This window comes from Rhynchophorus ferrugineus, unplaced genomic scaffold, assembly GCF_030347505.1.
Source record: "Rhynchophorus ferrugineus isolate W39M unplaced genomic scaffold, kcgeb_rfMv2 rfM1, whole genome shotgun sequence".
NCBI classification, from domain to species: Eukaryota; Metazoa; Arthropoda; class Insecta; order Coleoptera; family Curculionidae; genus Rhynchophorus; species Rhynchophorus ferrugineus.
The window spans coordinates 59,919,761-59,946,859 of NW_027472580.1; the positions used below are offsets into that span (position 1 = coordinate 59,919,761).

The 27,099-nt window shown below is 31.7% G+C and overlaps 3 protein-coding genes across 9 annotated transcripts in view; 2 read left to right on the forward strand and 1 right to left on the reverse strand.

Annotated features, from left to right (window-relative positions):
* LOC143190941 (uncharacterized) overlaps positions 1-14,147 on the forward strand; it is a 29,526-nt gene extending 15,379 nt beyond the window's left edge. Inside the window, exons 1-6 of one of the 6 annotated variants that reach the window (XR_013004410.1) lie at positions 4,238-4,689; positions 11,118-11,300; positions 11,359-13,242; positions 13,300-13,546; positions 13,600-13,963; positions 14,020-14,147. Coding sequence is in view for 2 of the 6 variants with exons in the window: in XM_076395755.1 (XP_076251870.1) it covers positions 4,683-4,689; positions 11,118-11,300; positions 11,359-13,242; positions 13,300-13,546; positions 13,600-13,603 (2,325 nt within the window). In the remaining 4 variants the exon portion in view is untranslated. Of the gene's footprint in view, positions 1-4,237; positions 4,690-11,117; positions 11,301-11,358; positions 13,243-13,299; positions 13,547-13,599 lie in introns of those variants that run through there. The other 5 variants (XR_013004408.1, XR_013004386.1, XR_013004382.1 and 2 more) reach the window with 5 other exon arrangements.
* On the reverse strand, positions 14,046-14,856 carry spt4 (Transcription elongation factor subunit spt4). Its single transcript, XM_076396895.1, has 4 exons — positions 14,660-14,856; positions 14,502-14,608; positions 14,393-14,448; positions 14,046-14,339 (listed from the first exon to the last, which is right to left on the reverse strand). Exons 1-4 carry the CDS (start codon positions 14,726-14,728, stop codon positions 14,221-14,223), a joined length of 351 nt encoding a protein of 116 aa, XP_076253010.1. The 5' UTR covers positions 14,729-14,856; the 3' UTR covers positions 14,046-14,220.
* A 583-nt stretch (positions 14,857-15,439) lies between these two features.
* On the forward strand, positions 15,440-26,723 carry Grip163 (gamma-tubulin complex component 6). 2 transcript variants are annotated; one of them, XM_076395478.1, is made up of 15 exons: positions 15,466-15,620; positions 15,673-15,893; positions 15,947-16,145; positions 16,210-16,409; positions 16,467-16,675; positions 16,731-17,023; positions 17,080-17,302; positions 17,356-17,590; positions 17,653-17,845; positions 20,821-21,533; positions 21,587-21,900; positions 21,978-22,305; positions 25,491-25,741; positions 25,831-26,075; positions 26,332-26,723. In XM_076395478.1, the coding sequence occupies exons 4-15, from the start codon at positions 16,364-16,366 to the stop codon at positions 26,633-26,635; spliced, it is 3,354 nt and encodes a 1,117-aa protein (XP_076251593.1). In that variant the 5' UTR covers positions 15,466-15,620; positions 15,673-15,893; positions 15,947-16,145; positions 16,210-16,363; the 3' UTR covers positions 26,636-26,723. The 2 variants fall into 2 exon arrangements, with proteins under 2 accessions (XP_076251521.1, XP_076251593.1); XM_076395406.1 differs by having other exon boundaries at positions 15,440-15,620; positions 15,947-16,409.
* The last annotated feature ends 376 nt before the right edge of the window (positions 26,724-27,099 follow it).

The following is a 27,099-nucleotide window of genomic DNA, read 5'->3' on the forward strand; positions in this document are numbered from 1 at the left end:
CTACGCTGCATTGGCGGGAACAAATGATAGACGGATGCGGTCATATCTGTTCTATCTGAACATATGCGTTAACTTAGATTATGTTCATTTCAGGACTGTCATTTTCTACATCCGCAAAGTTTCCATACTGTCAAGAATGCTGCTGGTCATTAAAATCTAAATGTTCACTTCAACAATGTTTGTAGAATTACTTCATATTACAAAAGATACAACGCCGAGAATACTGTAAATTGATTCTCGAGTTTTATTTTGTTGGAATTTGTATAGAATATAGTGCCAAATGTGCTATTTATCACTTGCCATTGTAAACTGTACTATTCTTAGAGGTTATATAACTCACGTATTTTTTGAACAATGGCCTTGAATTTTTGCGTTTAAGCAAAATCACCAAAGGGCGCTAAAATATTTCTATTTCAAGTATAATTTTAAGTCCGAATAAAACACCTGTAAAAATTTAGTCATATAACATACCTAATATTAAATTACGCCAACTTGTACATATTACATTCCAATTTCTTTCAAAACAGCAGCTTATGCACAAAAAATGTATCCAGTTATTTTTAATTTGGGAAATACATACTGATGTTTTAATCCCTTACTCGCCTTGCTTATTATTAATGCAAGTACAACAGAATAGTAGTAATAAATTAATTTATAAATTAAGATTGTACTAAGCATATCTAACGTAACATGTAATTAATAAAAAAAAGTTATTTGTAAAATAGAGCCATAAAACAATTGCGAATATTTAAACCCATTATACAAGTTTTCTTTTATCTAGCAAATACAAATGAAATTTTTTATGGTAAGTCACTTTGTTAATTACATTATTTTTATCCTTAATAGCGTTTATGTTGTTTCATATATGAACATGAATTTTAATTAATATTTTATTGAAGCAATTACAGTACTAATAATATAATGTATACAAATAAATTTTAATGGATTTACAAAAGATAACTATAATGTATTCATGTTGACTTGTCCCCATTAATCTTTAAAAATCAGTAAAGGTAATTTAATTGAACTTATATAAGATATATTTTGTTTGTGCTTTGACCATGTCAACAACTAACCTGTGTCAACAATTTAAAATATTGTAATAAACATCGATTGCGAGAAGCAAAGGAAGAACATGTCGCATGAGTAAGAACATGTGAGTTCTGCCATTTAGAACTGCCAATTTTGATAACATTTACAAATAAAGCGAATGGAGGTCAATAAAAGTTGAAGATACTGACTTGAATAGTCATGAAGATTAATGTCAAACTCAAAGGGAGTTTGCTGAAAATTATTTTCAATTGATTTCAATCCATTTCACAGTCATTGTTCCAATTGGTATACATCATGTTACACATACAAAGCTGAGTAGATCAAATAAAAAATTAAATAACTGTACTGGGTAGAAAATGTATTGGTAGGAAGACCAATTCATTAAAAAGCCTATTTGGACTTTAGGCACCAAAGCGACTAGTAATTTAATACTGCCAAAGCAAACTTGTTCGATTAATTCCTTAATACTTATCGCTACGTAACCTTCACGATGAAGAACTTCGCGATGACCTCGAAATGAAATGGACTACGAAGTTATAAAATATGAAAGAATGTTATTAAACCACAAAAATGTGAAAACAATATAGCTACTGGACAACGCGTAGGATATCAGTAGATAAAACCAAATCATTCGGACTAATATAGTGAATAAGTGTTACTCTTAACGTTAGCGTAAACAGTCTAATTTAAATTTACTTGGTGAAATACTTACTGATGTATTTATCCCGCATTCGCTTTGCTTGTGTATCGATGCAAGTACAACAGAATAAATTAATTTGTAAATTAAAATTGTACTAAGCATATCTAATGTAAGATGTAATTTTAAAAAATGCATGAGTATGAGCAAACACAAGGTACGAACGCAAGCCAAGACACAACGAACACCCTTTCACAAGCGAACTAAAATCCCAAAGGAAGTTCTTTTTTACATTGAATCGTGAAAAAAAAACTCCAGTCTTAAGGAAACCATTATCGGAGAATGATGTCCAACAACAATTGATGCAACTGTGGGAAGTACTGAAGCTCAAAAACCCCAATCTACCCAAAGACATGAAAACGTTATTATTCCGCATTTTGACGCTTGACAACTTATCGTAACAATCATTAATTACATATTTAATGGTTTCCATGAGATATCCCACCCCACCCTCCGTATTCAGTAAATATTTCTCCAACTAGGGGAGAGCGGCGCTAAAAATTCCCGGACTAAGTTGTTACGCGTAAAATTCCTTACGATGAGTGGGTATGTGCGTAAAGCTCCTAAGCTGCCTATAAACAAATATTTTCCTGTTCGTCCATTTTGGTCTATTTTGTCAAATATTGCAATTTTTCATACACATTGTATTTATAGTGTTCCTTATAATAACGTACTCCAACTGTTTCCAACAATTTATTTCAAAAATCTGTAGAAAATTAAGAGATTTAGTCTAAATTTAGTATTTCAGTATCTGTAAAACATGATGAATAGGCCGTCCAATATAACTTCCCCATAAAAAATTGTTAATTAAAGATCTGCTGAAAAATTAGAAAATCATAATGGATATAGTTCGAAAACATTAACAGACGTCAGCAATAATGTGCTTTGAAACAGTTTTCCCTGAAATTCTAAAGCCCTTCCACAAAGCGCGTCCCAGATGACAGACAGTAACAAAGAGACTTGTTCCTAAGGCAGTGGTGTTAACAGATACGCCAGAGAAAATGCTTTGGCTAAAGTACAGCCCAAAATACGAAAGAAAAATAATGAATAAGTTCAGAACAGTAAAACATATAAAAAAGAAAAAGGGAAAAAAGGAAAAAGATGAGTATTAGGGAGATAATAAGTAGCGCAAGTGCTAATGAAATTGATCTAGAATGATGTTGCTTAATTTGCTGATTTCTATTTTAATTCACGCCCAAAGGACGAATAGATAGAGTGTATAATGTACAAAAATTGGACATATTTTCAATGTTTCGGTAAAAGATAATGTAACCATTTACATTTGCCTAAATTGTGAGTTTGATCAAGAATCAATTCTAAAGTGGAGTTAAATTTGAGTTTTTGAAGATATGATATGAGAAAAAAACCAAAGTTAAAGAATTATTGAAAACTTTGTTAGCTGTGGTTGTCATTTCTTATTTATTTGAGTACCCTTCTCATAATAATATGATACAACTTTGTTTTATTTTAATATAATACATTATTTGGACTAATTGGTAAATACGGTAACGGGGACAACTTACCTCACGGACGGAACAACTGATCTCACAACGGCGTTGATTGTTCCCCTCCGAAATTTAGGAAAAAAAATATGCCCAGAAAAAAGACTTATATCTAGATAAAGAAAATGAATACATCCAACACCGATAAAAATAACATCAATGCGTTGTTGTGCTACCTAACAAGACTTCATTTTCATAAAGATATTAGCAATTTGCCAAAAATCGGAACGTCCAACCCCGCTCTCCCCTACTACTTGTTCCGGCCGATGACATGACCTAGCCATGCAACATTTCACTATACGCTGCCTGAAATATAGCCAAAAGTCGTAGCTAACGATGCACAACACTTTGAATAAAATCGAATAGATTCCAATTTCTCTGAATAAAGCTTACAAAAATCTTATTTTTGCAGTATTAATACTATAATGTTAATTATATATTGGGCCTATAAATTAATTTTAAATGATTTAGAACAGATGATGCTACTGTGCATTAATCGAATCAGGTACATTTGTTACCCACTTCATGTTCAACTTACTAACAGGCTTAACTTTTCAGTATGTGTCATTTCTTGCAATGCTACCTTACCCGCCATATTCCACATACCCTGCTCCTTCTGATTACTATTTTCTCCGACATATGAGTCGTGACCTGTTTGAGCAGCGCTTCACTTCTTATGAAGATACCAAAAACTGGGTCGATTCGTGGATAGTCTCAAAAGATACATATTTACTCCGAGCTGGAATCCGTAAATTGCCTGAGAGAGAGGGAAAAGTAGCGACTATCGATGGACAATACTTTGAATAAAATACATTGTATTAATTTTTCATAATAAAGCTTCAAATTACAAACAAAAAAACATTTCAAACTCAATTATATTCCATGCATAATTGAAATATCATAATTTATTTAAATTTCGTTAAAACGTGTTATTTTTGGAATAAGAAATTATGTTTTAAGCGCCGCGAGCAGAAAAATCGTTGGCATAGTTTTACACGCGATCGATTAGTTTTGCTGGAAAACATTTAAAATTGACCGTCCGGGTAACTCCTAAAAATTTAAAGGTTTAACCAATTGACATGGCAACACGAAACGGGTAGGCATTACAATGTGCTCTAAGTGATGAATAATAACAATTGAAATCGATCCGACTGGACATTATTCGCGGTATCCAGAGTGGTGTGGGTCGTGGAGAGCGCGAAGGTTTAGGTCATGGCGTAGACTTTGTGGCACCTTTTCGCGATATTCGCTACGAAATCGATATTCTATCTTGTCTGTGGCGCTGTCTTTTAGTTGAACGGTCAGTTCTACACCGTTCGTAAGGACGGCAACATCGACGAGCCGTTACGAAAGTTTTTTCCAACCGGTAACTGAATTTCACAGTTCGAAGTTTCTGTTTTCTTTACCAACCGACAGTCGATTGATTCATTATGTTCTGTAAGTATAAAGCACGTTTTACCAAATAGCACCAACGCCATTATAAAGTAATACGTAGTTTTCCACTCACACCGGCACTACGCTTTTCGCTCGCGCAGATATTTAACAATGTACCGGTTTATATAAATAAATTTGAAATGCCAGACTATAATATAATATTAACTCACTCGTAGGTAAAATAAAAGTGCGCTATGCTGATGACATCATCAGCATATTTTAAACATGCGTTGTTTACAACAAAGAGAATGAAATAGAAAAGATGACGGAAAACATTTGCTAATTATGCCATTTACTAATATTTGAATTAATCATTACAAGTATATTATTTAAATTCGATTGAAATATAATTTAATTTATGCCCAAATTAATTTATTGTATAATGGTTTTATCTAATTTAATTTCAATGATAAATATTATATTTAAGAATTTTAACACTTGATCGTTCTATACATTTACAATTTCCTCAGTTGACCTATTCTAATTAAAAATATGGGAATATCTAATATTGTATGAATTATTATAGACTTAAGAATATTAATAAATAAAAGTTTCCATTCTTGCAGTCGCTAGGTATTCGAAAGAAAGAAATCAGAGATGATCATATTTCATAAAATAAAGGAAATATAACTGAAAATGCTGCTTGAGTTATTAAAAAACCTATTGACCCTATTTTATTTCAAAATATCAGGCTATGCAATATTGTATAATTTCGTTAAAAAAATAAGTTTCTTTTCTTAACCTAAAAGAAATTTAATTAAAAAATTAATTGATTGCCTTATTTCATATATTTTTTTCTGATTCTCAAAGTTCATAGCCTCAATTAAAAAACAGTGCTAAAATGACACAAAATGTATTTATTTTATTTTAATATACTTCTTTAGTCATCACAATTTCCATTATTATAATACTTTTTTGACGAGATATCAATTCTGTCGACATTCTTCATCGGTTGGCCTATTTTAAATCAAGTTATTTAAGATGTTCTTATGTAATATTGTCAACAATACTTATAACTGGTAGTTAACTACCAATAAAAAGCACTAATCCCATGTCATTGAAATATATATTATATGATAAGTAAAATATAGCTAATTATGTTTTTTTTGTTTTCTATTTAAATAATGATAAATAATTGTATACATATAACATGCTTCCAGGTTATTGTTTTGAAATGAAGATTTTTCATTATGCTTCGTTTTTTGTTTATCATTCTCAAGGCTTTTTGGTGTTTGCCTGTAAGTCCACTTCCCATTATTTATATTATTCAAGTGTTTGACAAAAATTTTATCAAGACATTCTTTTAATTCTTCAATATTTTCGTTTCTTTTTTTTTGAAATCCAAATTAGCATTTCCATATATTTCTACTGAAATACGATTATTTGACACATTTTTTCATACCAAATTAATGAAATAAAACCTCCTAAAAAGACGTATTATTGGACAGAATCTGAAGTATAAACCTGAATAATAACCGTGAAGAAAATTATGAAGTAATGAAATAGACATTTAAGAATGGCTAGTTTGCGGACAATAGATTGTAGACTTACGCATCTGTTATAGAACGTCACGAAGTAGTTCATATAGGAAGAACATGTCCGCCAAATCATGCTGAAAATTCTATTCTAAATATTTAGAATAGAGTTTTGAAGATTGTCAATTAATATTAAGAGTTATTGCGAAGATTTGTGTATATTATTCTTTTTCACATTATTGCTAGTTTTCCCCACCTTCTTAACAGAATATAAGCAATGATTGCTAGCATATCGACAATATTTTCCTTCACATAGTTCAAATGTATAAATAAATAATGTAATAATTATTACCTACAAAATATGGGGTTTTCTTTATAAAAGGACATTTAGGACATTAAAAATAAAGTTTCAAAGGCTTAATTTTAAAAACTCTTAAATGAAAATTTTATAAAATGCTAAAAAAGAGAAGGTTTTTGCAACTTGCAATTTAAACGTAGCTACTTCACAATATACTATAGACATGATATCACGCAACTACTGTGATAAATATATATTTTCGCATCATACACCCAATTTCAATACTGTATCCTTTGTTTAAATATTATATATAATCAATTTTAATTCTATTATGCTCCTAGAGAGCGCTAAATAAAGTATTCTTAGGTAACGCAATACTATTACGTTACGATGACATCATCTGCTAATATAGATTTATGTCTATTCAATGATAAACATTCTCACAATGAAAAAGAAGAAGAAATAACACAAGTAAATACCACAGATATGGAAAAATTATTGATTTAGTTTACTATAACAATTTTAAGAGAAACCGTTTTTTTTTGGAAACATGTTAGGATTTAAGAAGTCTGAATTTATATTAACAAATTATAATATTTTATTAAGATTTAATCACAGTGTATATATTATTGTCACCTACAATTGCGGTTGTCGTGCTACTAAGAGCATCTTAATATTGACATATAGTGATTGTACAAGTTGGTAAATATTAATGATTTCAAAACCAACAAATAAATTGGAAAATTACTGGTAAAAGTAATATCTTCATAGATTGAAAATGTATTCAACTGTGAAACACCCGTTCCATTTAAATTGTTTAAATAATTAGAAACTTTGTTATAAAACTAATTTATATAATTTTGTTCATTAAGATACGTGGCTTAATTTATAATATAATTGGTAACAAATTAATTCAAAAATTATGCTTTGCATGGAACCTATGACATTGTAATTTAAATGAAAAATTCTGTAGTTTTTCACACCTAGTTCGAATTTGTACATAGTGGAATGATATTGAAGCAGATAAAAACACACGATTAACGTTATTAAACATAACCAATACTATTACGTGAAACAACATTCAGCCTTTTCGAAACGATTCAAGGTTTGTGTTTACTAATAAGAGCCTTCTATAAATAGCAGATCATTTGTAGATTTTGTGAACCAACCGGATAGAACCCCACGATAAAAACTGACCGCAAGTTCGGCCAATCAAAATGACTCGTGGGCATCCTACATAACACATTATTATAACATTATTATAATTTATCAGAGATATGCAATGTTTTAAAATTTCGTTGCTAATTGATTCACGATGTAATAAGGTGGCATCAAAATTACGCAGAGAACAAGTTTTATTTGGAGAAAATCAAAAATAATGTGTTATGATTATTTGATTTCATATAAGTATTATTTTTTGTTTTGATAACATATAATTTTATTTAATATTAAATTGAAAACATTCTCCATCGCTAGCTACTACTTTTGTTAAGCAATCCTTTTATTACACGTCATATGTCACTGATCGGAATAAATGATAGTCGGGCAGAGCTGCATCTAGATAATACAACGATTTGAATAGCTGTTTAGCAATAATCTTTTAAGTTTTAAATATTTTTCACCGGTTTCGTGAGGACAAGCATTGTATCAAATAAATATTTTGCCGTGTCTTTGTAGAAAGTAACAATCTTGAGTTATAATTCCTATTTGGTTTTGGCAGTTCACATAAAACGCTTTCTAATCTGATGATAGTTTGACGATGATCTGACACAAAAAAATATTTCGTTTTATTCTTCAAACAACAGGTATTTATAAATAAAAATTAGTAGTAAAATATTACCCAGTATTTTAATTCGTAAGAAATTAATTTTCTGCATTATTTATGTTTACCGAGGCTTTTAGACATTTTCTAATTCTTTATAAATAAACTCAACAATATCAACTAAACGATTTAGATCATTCTTGGAGTGTCCTCACGAACAGTTCTTCCATTTATTTTATAGTGAATAAAAATCTGTTTTAAAACATGCAAATTACTTTCAGCATGTCTGTTTGTCTAGACCATGGCTTCTATTAAAATATTATAATATTGGACGGCACTTTTTATATTGAAATAAATCTCGCAAAAATACTTAAAGGTAAAGCGGGAACTTCGGACGAATATAGTCATAACATAATTTTTAACTACGAAATTTGTTATATTTTGTACCGATATTAGTAATAATCAATTATTAGTTGTACTCTAAATACCTACTTACAAAAATGTTAAAGCCGAGGTTCGAGAAAAATGTGAAAATTCAATATCATTTGTATGACGTCATCATATTCAATATGTGCTTCAGTATGTCAATTAAAATTCGTACATGCTATTCTAACGCACCAGATGGGTGAAAATAATTATCACTAAAATGATATAAAGCACACATACAAGTTATAAAATGGGAAATAGTTTTAAATAAATAAACTATTAGTTTACTTTAAAATACTATTTTATTTAACGGCAAGAAGAGGCGGATACGAGGAACGACGATACAAAGCGACACCGTGGACTTTTATCTATAGAAAACAGACCTACTCGTCTCACTCGTTTACCATTCAGGTAGTATTAAAACAGATGCCTCTTGCACATGGCCACGATAGGGTCGTAATCAGCATTACATAATATACCTATATCACATATACATCGGATGCATGGATGGAATTCTGGCTGAGATTATTCAAAAATAATAAGTAGTCAGTAGAGCAATACGAATAATTAGGATATTAATTAGTCCTTAGATAAAAGTCGCACGATGTAACATATAATATATACGATTGCGATTCTCTTGATTTCCTGAATCACAGTCGGTATCTGAAGGTCTTAGTGTAAGTATTTGTTCCATACTACCTGGGTACACCTACAAAACTTCTCATGACTTTGTTCTGGAAAACTTGTAAACTTGTATTGTATTTATATTACTTTTCATGCAATCTACCCATAATTGAATTCCGTATGTCCATATAGGTTTCAATACTTGCTTATATAATAGCAATTTATTATGTACTGATAATTGGGATTGTGTTTTAATTAGCCAATACTTCTCCTATATTTAAACTCGAGTTCTTTCCTTTTATTTTTTACATGTTTCTTCGGGCGAAGTTTTGAATCAAGATTCATACCGAGATACTTAACGTTGTTGCAATATGGAATTATAGTATTATTTATTGTTATTGCTGCGTGTGCCGTAAGTTTTGGTTTTGGTTCAGTTATTTATATTGTCACTTGCCTGTAATTTTCACATGGTTTCTTTGCTGTTCATCGGCAAATCAGTACCCAAAATCTCTAGTCATCGTGATATTTTCCATTTGTGATATATCAAATGTGTAGAGTAGGTAAAGAATTGGCATCACTACATTTTCAGGTTTTCTCTTGTTTGACTCTAAACATTCTGGCTGTAATGTAAGATTTTAATAGTTTGGTGTATAGCTTCGGTAACATTTTCTGCAGGTTATGAACAAGGCTGTCATGCCACACTTTATCGAAGGCTTGCGCTACATCTAAGAATATAGCTGCACATACATTTTTACCTTCATATTAGATTTCTTCAGTTACATCTGTTGTTCTATACACCCGGTCAATTGTTAAATGTTTGTTGACAAACAAACATCTGGAACAATTCCCTTTCTTGGTAGTTTTTGCAACCATTGTCATGTTATTAAGTCTAGCCTGGTGATTTCTTTGTATTAACATCAACTTTGATAATTTTGGTTATTTATTTCAATGTAACTAATTGAATCGTCGAATTTTCACATTCTATGCCCGACAAATTATACTCCATATCACTTTGATTTGGTTTAAAAGTTTTTTCTAGATGGTCAGCAAAATGCTTCCGCCTTCTGTTGAGTGCTCAATTTCCACGTAAGTTTTTTGTAGGTGGATTGTGGAGACATAATCGTTTTCGGTATTTGGTGGCTTTCCATATCGAAGAAACTATTTCCTTGTCGTCTGTTGGATTTTGCAGATAGTCATTTATGGATGGGTTATATTATTTAAAATATTTTTATATTCAGGTATTCTATTTTTCGCAGCTTTTCTTGATTTCTTTCGGATAGTTTCTCTTATATTTCAGGCAGCTTGTTTACTATCTACGAGTTATCTACGAGTTTTTCTGCCTCTTATATTTTTATTATGTTTTCACTTAGTGTCAGAATCCCTGATGAATGACCTGAGTTTAGACCAAAATTTTCTTCTATTTCCATGCAGTTTGTAGATATGTTTGTGACTATGTAGTTACATCCTTTCTTGATATATAGTTACATCCTAGTTCAGCAGCTGCTTTATGTAACTCATTATCTTTAATCGTTGTGATTCTACATCTTATATTTTTAAAATTGAAGTCGCCTCCAATTATAAATTTCTCTCCAAAGTTGTTTAGCACTTTAAGTAATTTTCCTTTTTTTGATTGTATTTTGGTGGTCAGTAAATTGCAGCTAGTCAAATTCTATATCTGCCTGCATTAATTACTACTTACTTGATTTTCTATTAATCTGAATCTTAATATATAAATATATATATATATATATATATATATATATATATATATATATATATATATATATTACTATAGTGTTATTGATACAAAAAGTATTTTATTTAGCACAGTTGTTTGATGTTTCAGCTTCATTGAGAAACTTTGGAAATCGCATTGGCCAACTCTTCACAAAAAAGAAAAATGAAGTGGTTGAAGAAGTAGACGAGGCTCAGGACGAGGTTAAAGACATAATCGATGATAAAACAAAAAAAACGAACGAATCATTGGAGAAATCTAAAAGCGACGCGAAAAAAATTGCAGAAGAAGCAGGTAAGATATAATGTAGTATTTTTTAAGCCTACTAAAGATGTTTTCGTTTTATTTATAGCAAGTGAGGTAAGAAAAACAAAGTCCAATATAAGTGAGGAAGTAAACCAAACAGCACGGGCAGCTGACGATTCCCTTCAAGGAGCTTTATTGAATTTAGGACGTGCTGTTGACAATAAACTACGGGAAACCGAACAAGCTGTTGCTACGGGTGCCGTTAATTTGGCTCAAAATGTTGATCACAAAATAAAAGAAGCTGAAGATGCCGCTGCGAGAAAAGCTAGGGAATCTGTAGAGAGAGTCCAGGACCTGGCTAAGACAGCAGACAATAAAATTAAAGATGTGCAGCAGTCTGTTTCAAATAAAGCTAGAGAAGCTGTAGAAGGAGTAGGGAATCTTGCTAAGTCTACTGACAACAAATTAAAAGAAACTCAGGAAGCAGCTGCTAGAAAAGCTCAAGAAGCTGCCGACGCAGTTGAAGCTGAAAAACAAAGATTGGCAGGTGGTGTTCAAAATTTGGCTCGAAATATTGATAGCAAATTAAAGGAAACCGAACAAGTTGCTGCATCAAAAGCAAAGGAAGCAGCTGACACGGCACAGAACTTGGCTAAAAATATCGATGATAAATTAAAGGAAACTGAACAAGCAGCTGCAAATAAAGCTAAGGAAGCTGCTAACACTGCACAGTGTTTAGCGAGAAATGTTGATAATAAATTAAAGGAAACCGAACAAGCCGCAGCAGCTAAAGCAAAAGCAGCTGCTGATGCTGCCCAAAATTTGGCCAAAAATGTGGATAGCAAATTAAAGGAAACTGAGCAAGCAGCAGCAAATAAAGCAAAAGAGGCTGTTGATGTTGCGCAAAACCTAGCTCGAAATGTTGACAGCAAACTGAAAGAGACAGAACAAGTTGCTGCAAATAAAGCAAAGGAAGCAGCGATTGCTGCACAAAATTTAGCTAGAAATGTTGACAATACTTTGAAAGAAACTGAGCAAGCAGCAGTTAATAAGGCAAAAGGAGCTGCTCAAGAAATAGATAATAAATTAAACGAAGCAAAAGATGTTGCTACTGAAAAAGCTCGTTTAGCAGCAGAAAGCCTAGATTCAGGGAAAAAGAATTTGATTGAGGGAACACAACATCTAGCACAAAATATTGACAATAAAGTCCAAGTAACTAAGGATATAGTTTCACAAAAGGCTAACGATGCTGTTGCAGCTGCACAAAGTACAGCAAGAAATATTGATAATAAAGTAAAAGAGTCAGAAGAAGCTGTAGCTAGAAAAGCGAAAGAAGCTGCACAAGCTTTAGAGGCTGAAAGACAACGCTTAGCTGCTGGTGCACAAAATTTTGCTAGAACTATTGATGACAAAGTTAAAGAAACGCAGAATGTAACAGCTAGTAAAGCACAACAAATCGTACAAGGCATTGATGGGAAAATTAAAGATACAAAGGATGCTGCTTCATTTAAAGCTCAAGAAATTGTACAAGGTGCACAGTCAACAGCTCAGATTGTCGATAACAAGTTAAAAGATATACAAAGTGCAGCTATTGAAAACGCTAATAAAGCAGCGAATGCTGTTGAGACAGGAAAACAAAGTCTAATTGTGGGAGCTCATAATTTGGCTAGCAATATTGATAATAAAGTTAAAGAAAGTCAAAATATTGCAGCAGAAAAAGCCAGAGATGTAATTGAAACAACTCAACATTTAGCAAAAAGCACTGATGAAAAATTAAAACAAGCTGAAGAATCTTTAGCTCATAAAGCCAAAGAAACTGTTGAAAATGTACAAAATGTAGCCAGGAATGTTGACAGTAGTATAAAGACTGCAGAAGACATTGCAGCACAAAAAGTTAGGGATGCAGCTGAAGCCACAAAAAATTTAGCTAAGAATGCAGCTGCAGAAGCTGAAGCAGAGAAAAACCAATTGAAGCAAAATGTAAATCAAGGTATTTTAATAAAATTTATATTTTATTTATTCATCTTTACTTACATTACATTTTTAGGATTACAATCATTTGGAAATGTTTTGGGTCAAAAATCACAAGAACTCAATGTTGGACTTCACAACATAGATAACAAATTGCGGCAAACTGGTGAAAATATCGATAACAAGATTTTTGAAGCTGGCCGTACCTTAAATGAATCGTTATCTCACAGTTTAGAAGAAAGTAATAAAAGGGCGCATGCTGGAATTGATGATGTAACAAATGTAGCATCTAATATTTTTGGAAAAAGCCTTATACCAAAAGAGTAAGGATATAATGTTTTATCATAAAATATTTACCATAATATTTTTTTTTTAGATAAATAAGTCCTTTTTCATTGCTTTATTGTTAGATTAATGCTACCATATTTTAAGCGAGTCATAGTTGTAAGAAAATGTCCATGTCAATATTTGTGCCTATGCATTATATACTAACCAAAAAGATACTATTTTTTAGTATTTTTATTACATTTTGATTTGTAATATTTTTAGTTATTTCAATGATTTCAGCTATGAAAAATACACTTGTTTAGTAAAAATGAACTTATAAATATGTATAATAAAGGTCTTAACTATGCTTAAAATATTGTCTTGAAAAATAATATTCAAAACAAAATAGAATGAAACTAATATTAAGGTGTTATGTAAACATTAGCAAATTAAGGCATTAATTGCATATATATATATATATATATATATATATATATATATATATATATATATATAAAGAATATTACACAATAAATTTAAAAAATCAAAATGCAGTTTTGCTAGAATATTATATTTAGCCTAAAATTATATTCTCCAGATTTGTTACATTTTGTATTTATAACTTGTTATGCTTAAATAAATGTTATTTGACAAAGATATTGTTGGTATTTTTTCTACAGCCCAAATGAGAAATTATATTATTATATAAATATTAAGTATAAGTAAAAAACTATCTCTGACTTGTATCTCTCGGTCTATATACTATTCCTCTGCTTTTCATTTCTCGAACTATACCTGGTGGTAATCTTCCAGACACAGAGATAGCATACACACCTTTACAAAAACGATCTGAGGGGAAAAATTATTTAAATTAAGTCGTCAAATCAATATAAGTAACTTACTAATTCTTTGCCACTTGGCAACCCAACTATCTTCTGGGCTCATCATTGCAATCATTCTAAAACAATTTTGATGAAAATAGTTTTTTATGAAAATTACTGATATACATACCCATCAAAATTAGTGCTAGTACAATCAAACACTTTATCTTTATCGCTTTTCATTCGTAGAAATTCTTCACAATTATCACATCCTTCAACTTCAAATTGATCTAAAGACTACAAATATATATTTTACAAATACAACAATTGGTAATCTAGACGACTTACTTTAATAAGGGAACATACTAAACATGCCCTAAGGCCTCTCAAATCCTTTGGAATTGTTTCCAGTGTCATAATTGTACAAAATCAAACTTAAAGTAAAGACACCTTTACTCAATAACAAGCAAAACTAAAATGATAAACAAAATATGCAGTTGCTCATGATATACAGTAAACTCATATACTTATATATTTGCAATTTTACAGGTTATGTTGTTACTTTTGTTTTGTCGTAAAATACATAATCGAAATATATCGATTATTGTCCATTATGAGCAATATTATATATGTATTTTTTGGTTCTATCTTAATACGTGCGATGTAATCAAAACAAACCAAAAAAAAGCCGAAACATAAAAATTATTGTCATATATTAATTAAAGGGATTATTCATATATACATTGGAAAAACTTCTTATATTAGTAACGCCCTAAAACAAAATATAGAGAATTCCCAATTTTTGTGGTAGCGTCTAATTTTTATTTAGGTTATTATGAGAAATGATCATTTTTACAGAAAATTTTCAATAGATTTTGATTCAGTTAAATTTTGGGCCGATCAATTGGTTAATAGAATATATATTTTATGTACTATTTTCAATCTTACTTTACATTATTTTCTATGAATGCATTTTTAATATCTACTTTCGGATATTTATAATAATTCTACTAGTTTTCTTTTCCGTAAAGAGTTTCAATTGCTAGATGTAAAGTTTGCTTAATAACGAATATCGACTTTAAAATTTATATTTAAACAACACCAATTAATTGACGTTAAACATGACTTTAGTTGACAGAATTTAAAATCTGTTTATTTTGATTCAAAATGATTCTAAGTGATGGTTCGGTATATTACTTAATTACGGAATTGTGCGAAAAGTATTTTAATAATCCTGGTAAAGTACGATATTTACGTTCTAACTGCTATGAATTATTATTGGGCAAGAAACTATATAAAAATCCCAGAGGTATATGTAATTTTAAAAATATTGGCTATAATAAAATAAAAACATATTTTAGAATATAAAGATTTGGAGGGTGCGGTGGATCCTTCAATTAATTTGTTAGGCTGGTGTTACACTTTAATTCATCATTATGATAGAAAGGAAGTTGCGGATAACTTACAAAGGGCTACAGAGCAATTGAAAAATGATTATGGTGCAGATGTGGAGACCTTTAATAGAATTTTAACATTTTTATTATGTTTAAAATCTGTCCCAAAGAAAGACAGTCACAAGCTGGTATATTTTAAGTTGTATACATTGAAAAATTCTAGATTAATGCAATTTTTTAGGATTTATCATCACTGCCTGAGATTGATGAGAATGTATTAAACCTTAATCAGTTATTTAAATTGCCAGCACCACTTCTTTATGAGTCCAGATCTTTAGAAATCTTTGAGCTAGATAAAAGATTTACCAGGTCATCTAACAAATTTGATCAAACTGCTGATAAATTGCTAGTTAAAGACCATGTAGTATTATTTGATGAAGGTTATTCATCACCAGAAAAAGAAAATATGTGGGATATTGCAATGAGAACTAAATTTTCTTGTAGAAGAAGTTGGGAGTATTATGGTTGTGGTCCCCCAGACAAAGAAAAGCCATTTTTGTCAGAGCTTGGTGAGCTATCGTCTCTCTGGGTTGAAAATTTAGAATCTCTTTATTTAGCAAATAACCTATTCCCTAGTTTTACTATTATCACAAATAAAATGAAACCAAAAAAACAATTTGTCAAAGATCTTAAATATCTCTTAGGTATTTTATTAATTTTTATTGGATTATATTTTAAATTTTAATTTACTTTGTTTTTAGTGGGCATGCCTTCAGAAACCTTTAATCTTAATAACCAAGATGAGTTTTTTTTATCTCCAGGTATCTTAGTTGATGGCATTACTCCAGATGCTATTGAGAGATATTGTAACGAATTTATGTTTTCTGGAATTTGTTATAGAGCTTTAAATAAAATGGCAACACCTGATCCTACTACAAGGAAATATAAATATTCAGGATATGTGTTTACAGTATGTCATTTTAATATATTTATAATTACTATATATTCACTTATGAATATTCTAGGAGTTCTGTGATAGTATGTCAAGATATCTTCAATTTTATCGTACTGCGGTAATGAGCATTCCCGATACCACAAATTATTTAACTTTTTTTGAGAAAACTCAACCACTGCAGATGCAAATATCTACTTTAGCATCAATATGTAAAGTAGGTCCATACTCTTGTGATTCTGTTGAAATCCCACATGGTGTTGCTTTATTAAACTATTTGTATCAGAAAACTCTGGATGTTATAGATAAGAATCTTTTAATGGTATTATACTCTATTTTATATCCTTGTTGTCAAACATATTTTAGGTAATTTCTATAAAAGTTTGGTCAATGTTACATTGTGTTGAAAATTTCATTTTTAGCCGATTTTTACATCAATGGATTTTGAAAGGTATTCTTAATGATCCTTATGGTGAGTTTTTTATAACACCTAATTTAAAATATGTATCAAGTCGAGGACGAACTTATTGGACAAGAAGTTATGAAATTCGACAAGATATTGTACCAGATTTTTTATTAGATTTGAAAGATAATATTCTATTTTGTGGAAGAATGATGAATTTGTTATACTTATGTTCTCCAATGGTATTAATTACAAAATTATATTAAAACAGCTATATATATTTTGTCTGTTCTAGAATAAGCTATGCATATATCTTTTGGGAAAAAATCCTTTATTATTTTCCTGTTGTTTAACTTACGTACAGCTTAATTATTTAGAGCACAATTCATCTAAATATTTCTTAGAAGCCTGTGCAGAGAGTGGCTCTAAATTTAGTTTTAAAAAAATTTTTGAAAAATCTTTAGTTGATGATATAGCCTATGTTAGCTTGATTGCTAGGAAAAGGGCAATTACTTTAAAGCGGTTGGAATGTATGTTGAAATAATATTTAAGATATGTAATTAGTACAAATCTTTATATGTTATATTTTTAGTGGAAAGACAAAAATTAAAAGAAGAGCAACGCGAAAGAAAGATAGAAGAATTAATTATTTTAAAAGAACAATATGATGCAGCTTTTGAGCAAAAACACCTTAAGATTTATAAAGATTTAGAGAGAGAAATAGGACTGATGCAGGAGGAAATACAAATTGAAGCCATGAGAGATAAATTAATAGAGCAAGAGGCGTAAGTGTTTTAAAATATTTAGTAGGTTTTTTTATGATATTTTTGTTATTACACTTCCTTTTATGGTTGATATAGTTCTGCAAATTCTAACACAGTTGCCTTTCAGCAGCGATTATTGTTTTTAATGCTTGTTTCTTCCGCTAAATAATTCCATTGTATCAGTACTGTGGTTTAAACGCTGGCGTGTTGCAGATATAATTCTTTTAAATTTGAGATGAGGATTCTCTGATATTTGATGAACCTTAGCTGACATTGTGTAGTTTTTCAAATAATAATATTACAATTGGCCTAATTTGTTATTTACATATCCAGCTTCATGCATTTTTTTGCTCTGTGCATTAGAGGTTTTTTGACAGCATTTGATTTCCATATGAGAAAAACTACAAGTTTTTTAGCGTTATTCACGAGTTCACATTTATTAAAGTAAGTACTATTGAACTAGATGACGTGGAATTGATCTCTTAGAATGATAATTGGAAGAACTTCTTAAGTAATGCATTTTCAAGTAGGTATCGCACTTGCTAGTAGTACATATGCATTACACCAGTATTAATTTCATACAGCTGTACAGCACTAAATATGCAGGGTCGGCCTTAAAAATGGCTTAAGATTATATTCCAGAGTTCTGGAAAGAATCTAGGACTGCGGTAAGTAATGGGAAAGTAAGGGGATTTATAAACTAAAAAGCGCCCCGCTGCTCAGCCATCTTCAAGCAACGGACAAGCAAGAGTCTGCGTAAAGAACTTTTTTTTTATTGCGTCGGAAAACAAAGTTGCGTTTAGTAGAACAGCACGATATCCTGAAATTTTGCGTGTAACTAAAAAAGACGACATTTAGATCGTGTCTATGATAAGAGAAGTATTTTAGGATAAAACTAAGTGCGCAGGCTTTCGTACAAGAGGCACAAGCAATTTCAAAAGCGCTGAGATTCAGTAGAAAATCCTGACGATCACATTGACTTTATCGGGATGCAAGATCAAGGCCTTGCATCACGATAAAGCCACTCCGTAACAGGTCAATTGAAAAGTCTCCGACCTGACATATATAAATGGCGCTACTAGAATTAAATCCATATGTTTTTTAGTTAGCCCCAACTCTCATAAGATGCGTGTATAAATTTGACAGCTGTCGGATCATTAGTTTGTGAATTATAGCATTTTTAGTGAAGCAACTTTTGTTATTGTGAAAAAAATGGGTAAAAAGGAATTTCGCGTGTTGATAAAATACTGCTTTTTGAAGGGAAAAAATACAGTTGAAGCAAAAACTTGACTTGATGGCGACTTTCCGGACACTGCCCCAGGAAAATCAACCATCAAGGATTGGTATGCTAAATTTATACATGGTGAAATGAGCACCGAAGACGGTGAACGCAGTGGAAGCCCAAAATAGGTTGTTACCAACGAAAACATTAAAAAAATCCACAAAATGATTTTGAATGACCGTAAATTGAAATTGAATGAAATTGCAGACACACTAAAGATACCAATAGAACGTGTACATCATATCATTGACGAATATTTGACCAAAAATAACGACGTGTTCATGATTCGGAGCAGTGTTTGAAGATGTTCAAGATCATTTCACTCCGAAGTCCAATCGACAGTCATCCGAGTGGACTGCACACGATGAACCCGCTCCAAAAGCATGCGAAAACGCAACAGTCGGCAAGGTTATGGCGTCTGTATTTTGGGATATGCATGGAATAATTTTCATTGACTACCTTGAAAAAGGAAGGACCATCAACAGCGACTATTACATAGCGTTATTGGACCGTTTGAATGACGAAATTGCTGAAAACGGGCGCATTTGAAGAAAAAGAAAGTGCTGCTTCTCCAAGACAATGCACCGTGTCACAAGTCAGTGAAAACAGTGGCAAAATCCATTAATTTGACTTTGAATTGCTTCCTCATCCACCGTATTCTCCAGATCTGGTCCCCAGCGACTATTTCCTGCTTTCAGATTTCAAAAAAATGCTCACTGGGAAGAAATTTTCGTCGAATGAAGTACAAATCGTACTACAAAATTGGTATCGAAATTTTGGAGGGTCGCTTTAATCAGTTAAAAAATGTGTTTTACTATGGTAGGCCGTGTACTTTTCAATTGACCTGTCACATAGTTCTTGTTATCAGTGATTTTTTTACTAAGCATGGTAATGCTACCTCATCTTCTTTATAGTACTTAGGCAGTACTTGTTATTTTATGTCAAGTCTGAAAAAACCATCTGGTGACATTGAAGGGAGTAAAATTCTATTTAACTTGTAGTTTTAAGGCTGTTCTGTCTATTAAATTTCAGGAAGTTTTCTAGTATTGTCAGAATAGTTATTAGTAGTGTATTGACGTCCAAGAGATCTACTCTGAGAAGTCTTAAGTATTCATGCATTTATTTCAATAAATTGGAAATATAAATATTGGATCATACTATCGATGTTGCATTATGTATGATAAAATAGGCTCGATCAGATTTGACCAAAATCGTCGTTCATCATATAGGTCGTATAGGTTGGCGCCTAATCTCAAACGGAGTGCACTCAAATGAATTTATAAGTATGGATACTTTGCTGCCATAATTCAACATTTCAATGTAATCTTCTTTTTTGAGTTCAAATTCTTGTGTTATCACAAGAAAAATTTGGACTATCAAACTACGATCTTGTGGCCGATTTACGTCAACTCTATGACAGATAATCATACCCTCATGCAAAATATTAATCGTGGCACCCGCTGTGTTAAGTTAAAGATGCCTGTCGAATATTTCTGCTGGAATCACGTAGCCTCCACGTCCATATAATTTAATTTAGGTTAAAATGAATCTATGATTTGTTCTGTAGTTATCAAATGCTTTTGAATATCATTCCGACTTCAAAAGCTTATAGAATAAGTGTCACGATTACAAAATACATTTCAGATATTTTGCAATTTACTTTAATTACATTTATATATTGTGTTTTTGGATACTTAATGTATCTTTATTTTAGTATTAAAATAATTGGATATTATACAAATCTATGTGAAACCGTGGATACTAGAAATGAGAAAATAGAGCAACACTTAAAATTAGCTAATAATATACATATAGATTCGCCCATAACGGAAAAAGATCATTTAAAAACGTCAGCTATTAGTGAACAAGAAAAAATGAATAGTTCTTCAGATAGTTTTTATTCAATATCAGAAGATCCTCCTGAAAAAATGGAGACTATAGAAGAGAATATGGCCCAAGTTCACAGTTCCCAATCAATGGATCTTTTAAACGCCAATGTTGAAAAGAAAGAAGACATGAAGGTGGTTAGTGATATAGAATTAGAAACAAAGCAAGTTATTACAACAACAACAAATGCCGCTTTGCAACAAACTATAGACAACTTTGCATTTGCCCGAAAAATTAAGGAAAAAGTTTTAAATCAGGAAATGGGCATTGACATTCGGTTTTGGTCAGAAAAAAATATAACTCCAATTAAAGATGTACAAACGAGTGTTCTTACCGAAGCCCAACGTAATAAGTTAAAGATTTTATCATCAGAGTTTGGTATAGATGTATTAAAAGAAAATATTAGGACTGATAGAGTTTTAACTGTGGCACAGATCAATAGAACTAAAGTTATGGGACACCATGATTGTTTTACGAGCGGTTATGAAACCAGGTTGGATAACGAAAATTTTATTAATAAAAACTCTAGATTTCCCTCAGGTAATATGCTTTTATTTAAATTTTTGAAGCTTTTGAAATACTGTTTTTTACAGATACGACAGAAGTTAAAGCTCAGAGTCCCATAAAAAAGTCCAAATCGCTTGTTTTAGATTTTGATAAAAGTAATGCGAAATTAGACATAGATAAACCTATTCCGATGTCAGTAGATTCAACTCCTTTGAGTGATCTGCCACCCACTGGTACACCATTAAGTGATTTTCCAAGAAGCACAACTCCTAGTAGTATGTTTATGAGTATTGATACAAAGTTAGAAAGCCAACCTGTGACAGGTGAAATTCAACAAAATGAAAAGGAGTTTAACTATGAAAATCAACAAAAGGCCCACATTCCTTTGTATTATAATCAGGTATTATTCAACACTAATATTGTGTAAGTACTTTTATTTAAAAAATTTTGGTTTAATTTTATGTTTTTGTTTATCAGAAGCCAGATGAATTTCGATCTTATTCCAAGTTCTCTAAAAGAGTTACAAGAGATGAAGCTAGTAGCGTATCAAAAAATTGTCTTAAGTTGCTTTTACATGAGAGTGTTTCAATACCTTTATTAACACAGTTGAGACTAGCCAATAATGAAATTCTAAGATATTTTGTTGATGAATTGAATTATTTGAAACACTTGGATAGTCTTAGATCATATTTCTTTTTACAAGATGGTGAATTTGGAAGAAACATAACTGAAAACTTATTTGAGAAGTTATATAATGCTAACTTCCCTTTGGAACTAATTAATTGTAGAACTTTACAAAATTTAGGTTTGTATTTTTCTTACGTTTTTTCATATTTTCATTTTTTGGTACCAGCTTTAAATTTATACATTTAGCTAATTTATATATAATTTATAGTATGAGGTTTTTCAATCTCAAACGCATTAGTCGATAGTTTCTGAGAGTGGTTTATAGGGAAGTTACAGGTTTGGCATAAACTAGTCCGGAAATAAGAAATAAAAAGAATGAAGTAAAATCCTGATAACCATACCATCGAATCGTTTGTGTAGAATGTCAATCGTGACGTCCCTTGGCACATAGAGCAGTCTTGCTGGAACCACACACGAGGAAAATTACGTTGCCTGCTTAAAATTCGCACCAAATAATAACTTTACGTGTACTCACCTGGTGAATCTAGTGTGCGTTGGTATCGTTCCATATTTGGTATTTTATACTTGTTAACATAGCGTAGCCGGTCGTTTCGAATTTGATCATCAAAATTGGAGAATCGATTTTGAAGGACCATCGTGTCTACCGTAAAATGGGCGTTTGTTTATGGCCTGAAACGGGTCGGGGAATCCTCTTACGGGTACCTAGACATGGAGACTCGCAGTAAATAACGAAGACTTTGATCTTTTCTCGGACTCGGTCGTTATCATACTCGAAAAGCTCGCTAAATCAGTTAGTTAATCGGCCGACGAAAAGGGGTCAAACGATTGAAAATAAGAGTAATAATTTATTACTCGACAGACGAGGAGTGAATATGTACTTTGAGTAATTCTCGGACATAAGATCTTGAATTTGGGGGACATCTGTTTCCTTATGGATTTGGTTATTCCTGACGAACCTTGCGGCCTTGCGGTTTCTCCTGAGTAGTTTATTCTGCAAAGTTTGAAGATGTTTCACTTGGTTGGGCGTAACGTATTTGAGATATGCGCTGGAGCTGTATAAAACGACTGAACGAATCAGCATCTTATAAAGGAGAGTTTTCACCTAAACTTCCTGTCGAAGAGAAGACGGAGATGGGTGGCTTGTTCTGACCATGGGATAGAAGCATTCTCGATTGTAAGACGTGGAATGCACGATGCAGAACGCGTCTTGTGGAAGAAAATGGCCTGGGTTTTTTATGGGTTGACTTGCAACCTCAAGAAATCTTGCTGATTGTTAATCTAGAGGATTTGGGAGTTACCGTAAGTTCTAATAGGTAGCTAAGGAAAATTTAAAGAGTGAACGGAGCATTTGATTCGTTTTAGCGAGGAGCTCGGCCTTTTCGCGGTCGGTGACTGCGAAAGTCCTTGTTTCCGCTGACTTCAGGAGGAGGGGATTACGTTTCGCGCCTTCCCTACAAGGCTTTTAGAGAGTTTCAAAATGATGGAGGTCATCCAGCTTTTGGTCTGCTAGAAATGAGTTCCACTTTTCAGCTCACCAGGCTTTAACGTTGGCAATTTCACTGAGTTCGAACTTCATATGAGTTTTGGAAGGCAAACTGGACGTCTCGAATTGGTTAGGCTGATCGATTTTCGGGATTGGTCCGGATCCAGGAGAATTTTCTGAAATTTAATCCAGTCGGTTCTCTTCTTGGAGGTGTGGCGGGGAGTCTCGATTGCACAGCATTTCCCGAGAGTCAATAACAGGTCAATTGAAAAGTCCTCGGCCTGACACATAGATGGCGCTACTAGAATTAAATCCATATGTTTTTAGTTAGCCCTAACACTCAAAAGATATGTGTATAAATTTGACAGCTGTCGGATCATTAGTTTGAAAATTATAGCATTTTCAAGCAATTTTTGTTATTGTGAAAAAAAAAATGGGTAAAAAGGTTCGCGTGTTGATAAAATATTGCTTTTTGAAAGGAAAAAATACAGTGGAAGCAAAAACTTGGTTTGATGCCGAGTTTCCGGACACTGTCCCAGGAAAATCAACCATCAGGGATTGGTATGCTAAGTTTAGGCGTGGTGAAATGAGCATCGAAGACGGTGAACGCAGTGGACGCCCAAAAGAGGTTGTTACCTACGAAAACATTAAAAAAATCCACAAAATGATTTTGAATGAACGTAAATTGAAACTGAATGAAATAGCAGACAATCTATAAAGATATTAACTGAACGTGTACATCATACCATTCACGAATATTTGGGTATGAGAGAGCTCTGTGCAAAGTGGGTACCGCGCGAGCTCACTTTTGACCAAAAACAACGACAAGTTGATGATTCGGAGCAGTGTTTGAAGACGATCAAGCGTAATAAACCCGAGTTTTTACGTCGATATGTTACTATGGATGAAACATGGCTCCATCATTTCACTCCGAAGTCCAACCGACAGTCATCCGAGTCGACTGCACACAATGAACCCGCTCCAAAGCGTGGGAAAACGCAACAGTCGGCTGACAAGGTTATGGCGTCTGTATTTTGGGATGCGTATGGAATAATTTTCATTGACTACCTTAAAAAAGGATGTATCAACAGCGACTATTACATAGCGTTATTGGACCGTTTGAATGACGTAATCTCCGAAAAATGGCCTCATTTGAAGAAAAAGAAAGTGTTGCTTCACCAAGACAATGCACCGTGTCACAAGTCAGTGAAAACGATGGCAAAAATCTATGAATTGAGCTTCGAATTGCTTCCTCATCCACCGTATTCTCTAGATCTGGCCCCCAGCGACTATTTCCTGTTTTCAGATCTCAAAAGAATGCTCGCTGGGAAAAAATGTTCGTCGAATGAAGAGGTGATTGCCGAAACACAGGCCTATTTTGAAGCAAAGAAGAAATCGTACTACAAAAAAGTTATCGAAAAGTTGGAGCCATTAGGATGCATAAAATGGGTGTAATGCACGTTACAATAAATAATAGGTTGAACAACCGTCATCAAAATAAGATGGTCGCCATAAGCTACTAACATCGACCCATCCAAATTGAAAAACCCTATACATATATAATACTATATTAACACAAATATTTATCTTATATACTACTGTAATAAAAAGTTATAAGACCTGAAAATATTAGGCTATTCTAGAAATTAAATTCAACATTTGTTTCGTAGAATGAAAAAAATATAGAGGAAATATTATATGATTTTGGTGGAAAAATAATAAACCTATTTTCGTTTTTTTTTCAAGTCTTACTCTTATTTTAGCACAGTAAATATGATGAGATTAGCACAAAACTAGTTAGAAAGTTTAGTTCTAAGTTTACTTTTAAATCGCATTTTGTTAATAAGATGTCTGTATAGTTTTTAGCGCATTGGATAATTCTAGTAAATATCAAGAAAATTCTAAGTATCTATCATTTAAAGTAAATAGTCTTCCAAAATGTTTTGATTTGGGAGATCCTGATGTTTTGGATTGTCTTTCATTAACATATAAAGTAAAATGGCCTCTTAATATCCTACTCCCATCTGATGCTGTATCCAAATACGATCAAGTATTTAAATTTTTAGTAAAATTGAATAGAGTATCCTGGGTTTTAAAGAAAATATTTTTGGTAAGTTATCTAAAAACATAATTTTATTACTATTTAATATCAAATATTGTATATATCAAAAAAATAACTAATGATTTTTTGCTGGACAGGAATTAAAGATCCTTGCTAAAGAGACTGGCAAGAAAGAGATTTATTTGATGTCGTCTCCTCAGTATAGGAAATTGCATCAGTGTCGTCATGTAATGTCTCATTTTATGCAGACCTTACAAAATTATATTGTTGGCGAGGTTTTGCAACCTAGTTGGGAGTTATTTGAACGAAGCTTAGAACAAGTTACCAATTTAGATGAACTGTATTCAGCCCATACAGTTTATATTAAAAATATATTGTTTCGGTAAGTTAGAGGAAGTATAATTGTATATTAAAAGATATACAGTTTATTATTCTGAAAGAATGTCAAATAGTAAGAACCATAAGACTTATTTCTAGGTAATTTAAATGCTTCATATACCGAGTGTTGTTATATATTTCAGTTACCATCAGTTGACTTACTGATAATTAGAAATAAAATAATCATTAATTTTTACTGATTTCTTGTGGTTAATATATGACATGATTATATTTATATTTTAACTTATATTTATTTTTAGGTGTATGTTAAATCAAAAGTCTATAGCTTTGAAAAATATTATACAAAAAATATTCGTGGTAATACTGAAATTCTATGATTATCTTAGATCAAGACAATGGGTTTGTGAAGATGGTTCATATGTTCATCCAAATTTTAATAAACTCGATAAGATATTTAAAAATTTCGAGGAATTTGTTATATACTTATTTAAAGTAATCAAAAAAGTCGCAAAAAGCGGTTACCAACCCCATTTGGTACAGTTTTTAGATATTTTAAACGTAAATGACTATTATTCTACAAAATTGTTAAAATCTGCCGTTTAACTTTTAATAGCTGCTTGTTACATATTTGAAATATTTTGTTATTTTATTAAATTCTTTACGTTGTCTTTAATATAACAATTATCAGTAACTACGTGCTTTTATTTAGTTCATTAGGCGATTTATTATCATTATGTGATCTTACATTAGATATTATTTGATTAGATTGTTACGTTGTATTTGTGTCAATATACAAACTGCACGAGTATGGGATAAATACATCAGTATGTATTTTCTAAAATAAATTAAATTAAATTACTTAAGCTGAAGTTAAGAGTAACATTTTGCACTTTAAAAGTTTGTGTGCTTCTGTTCGTTACAATCTTATGTTTTCTTGCGTTTTGTCCAGTACCTATATTGCTTCCACCTTGCTGTGATTTAGTAACCTTAATCAGGTATTAAGGCGAAGTCTTGGATAACGTCGTAGTCTATTTGATTTCAGGGTCATCCTGCAGATCTTCGTTGGT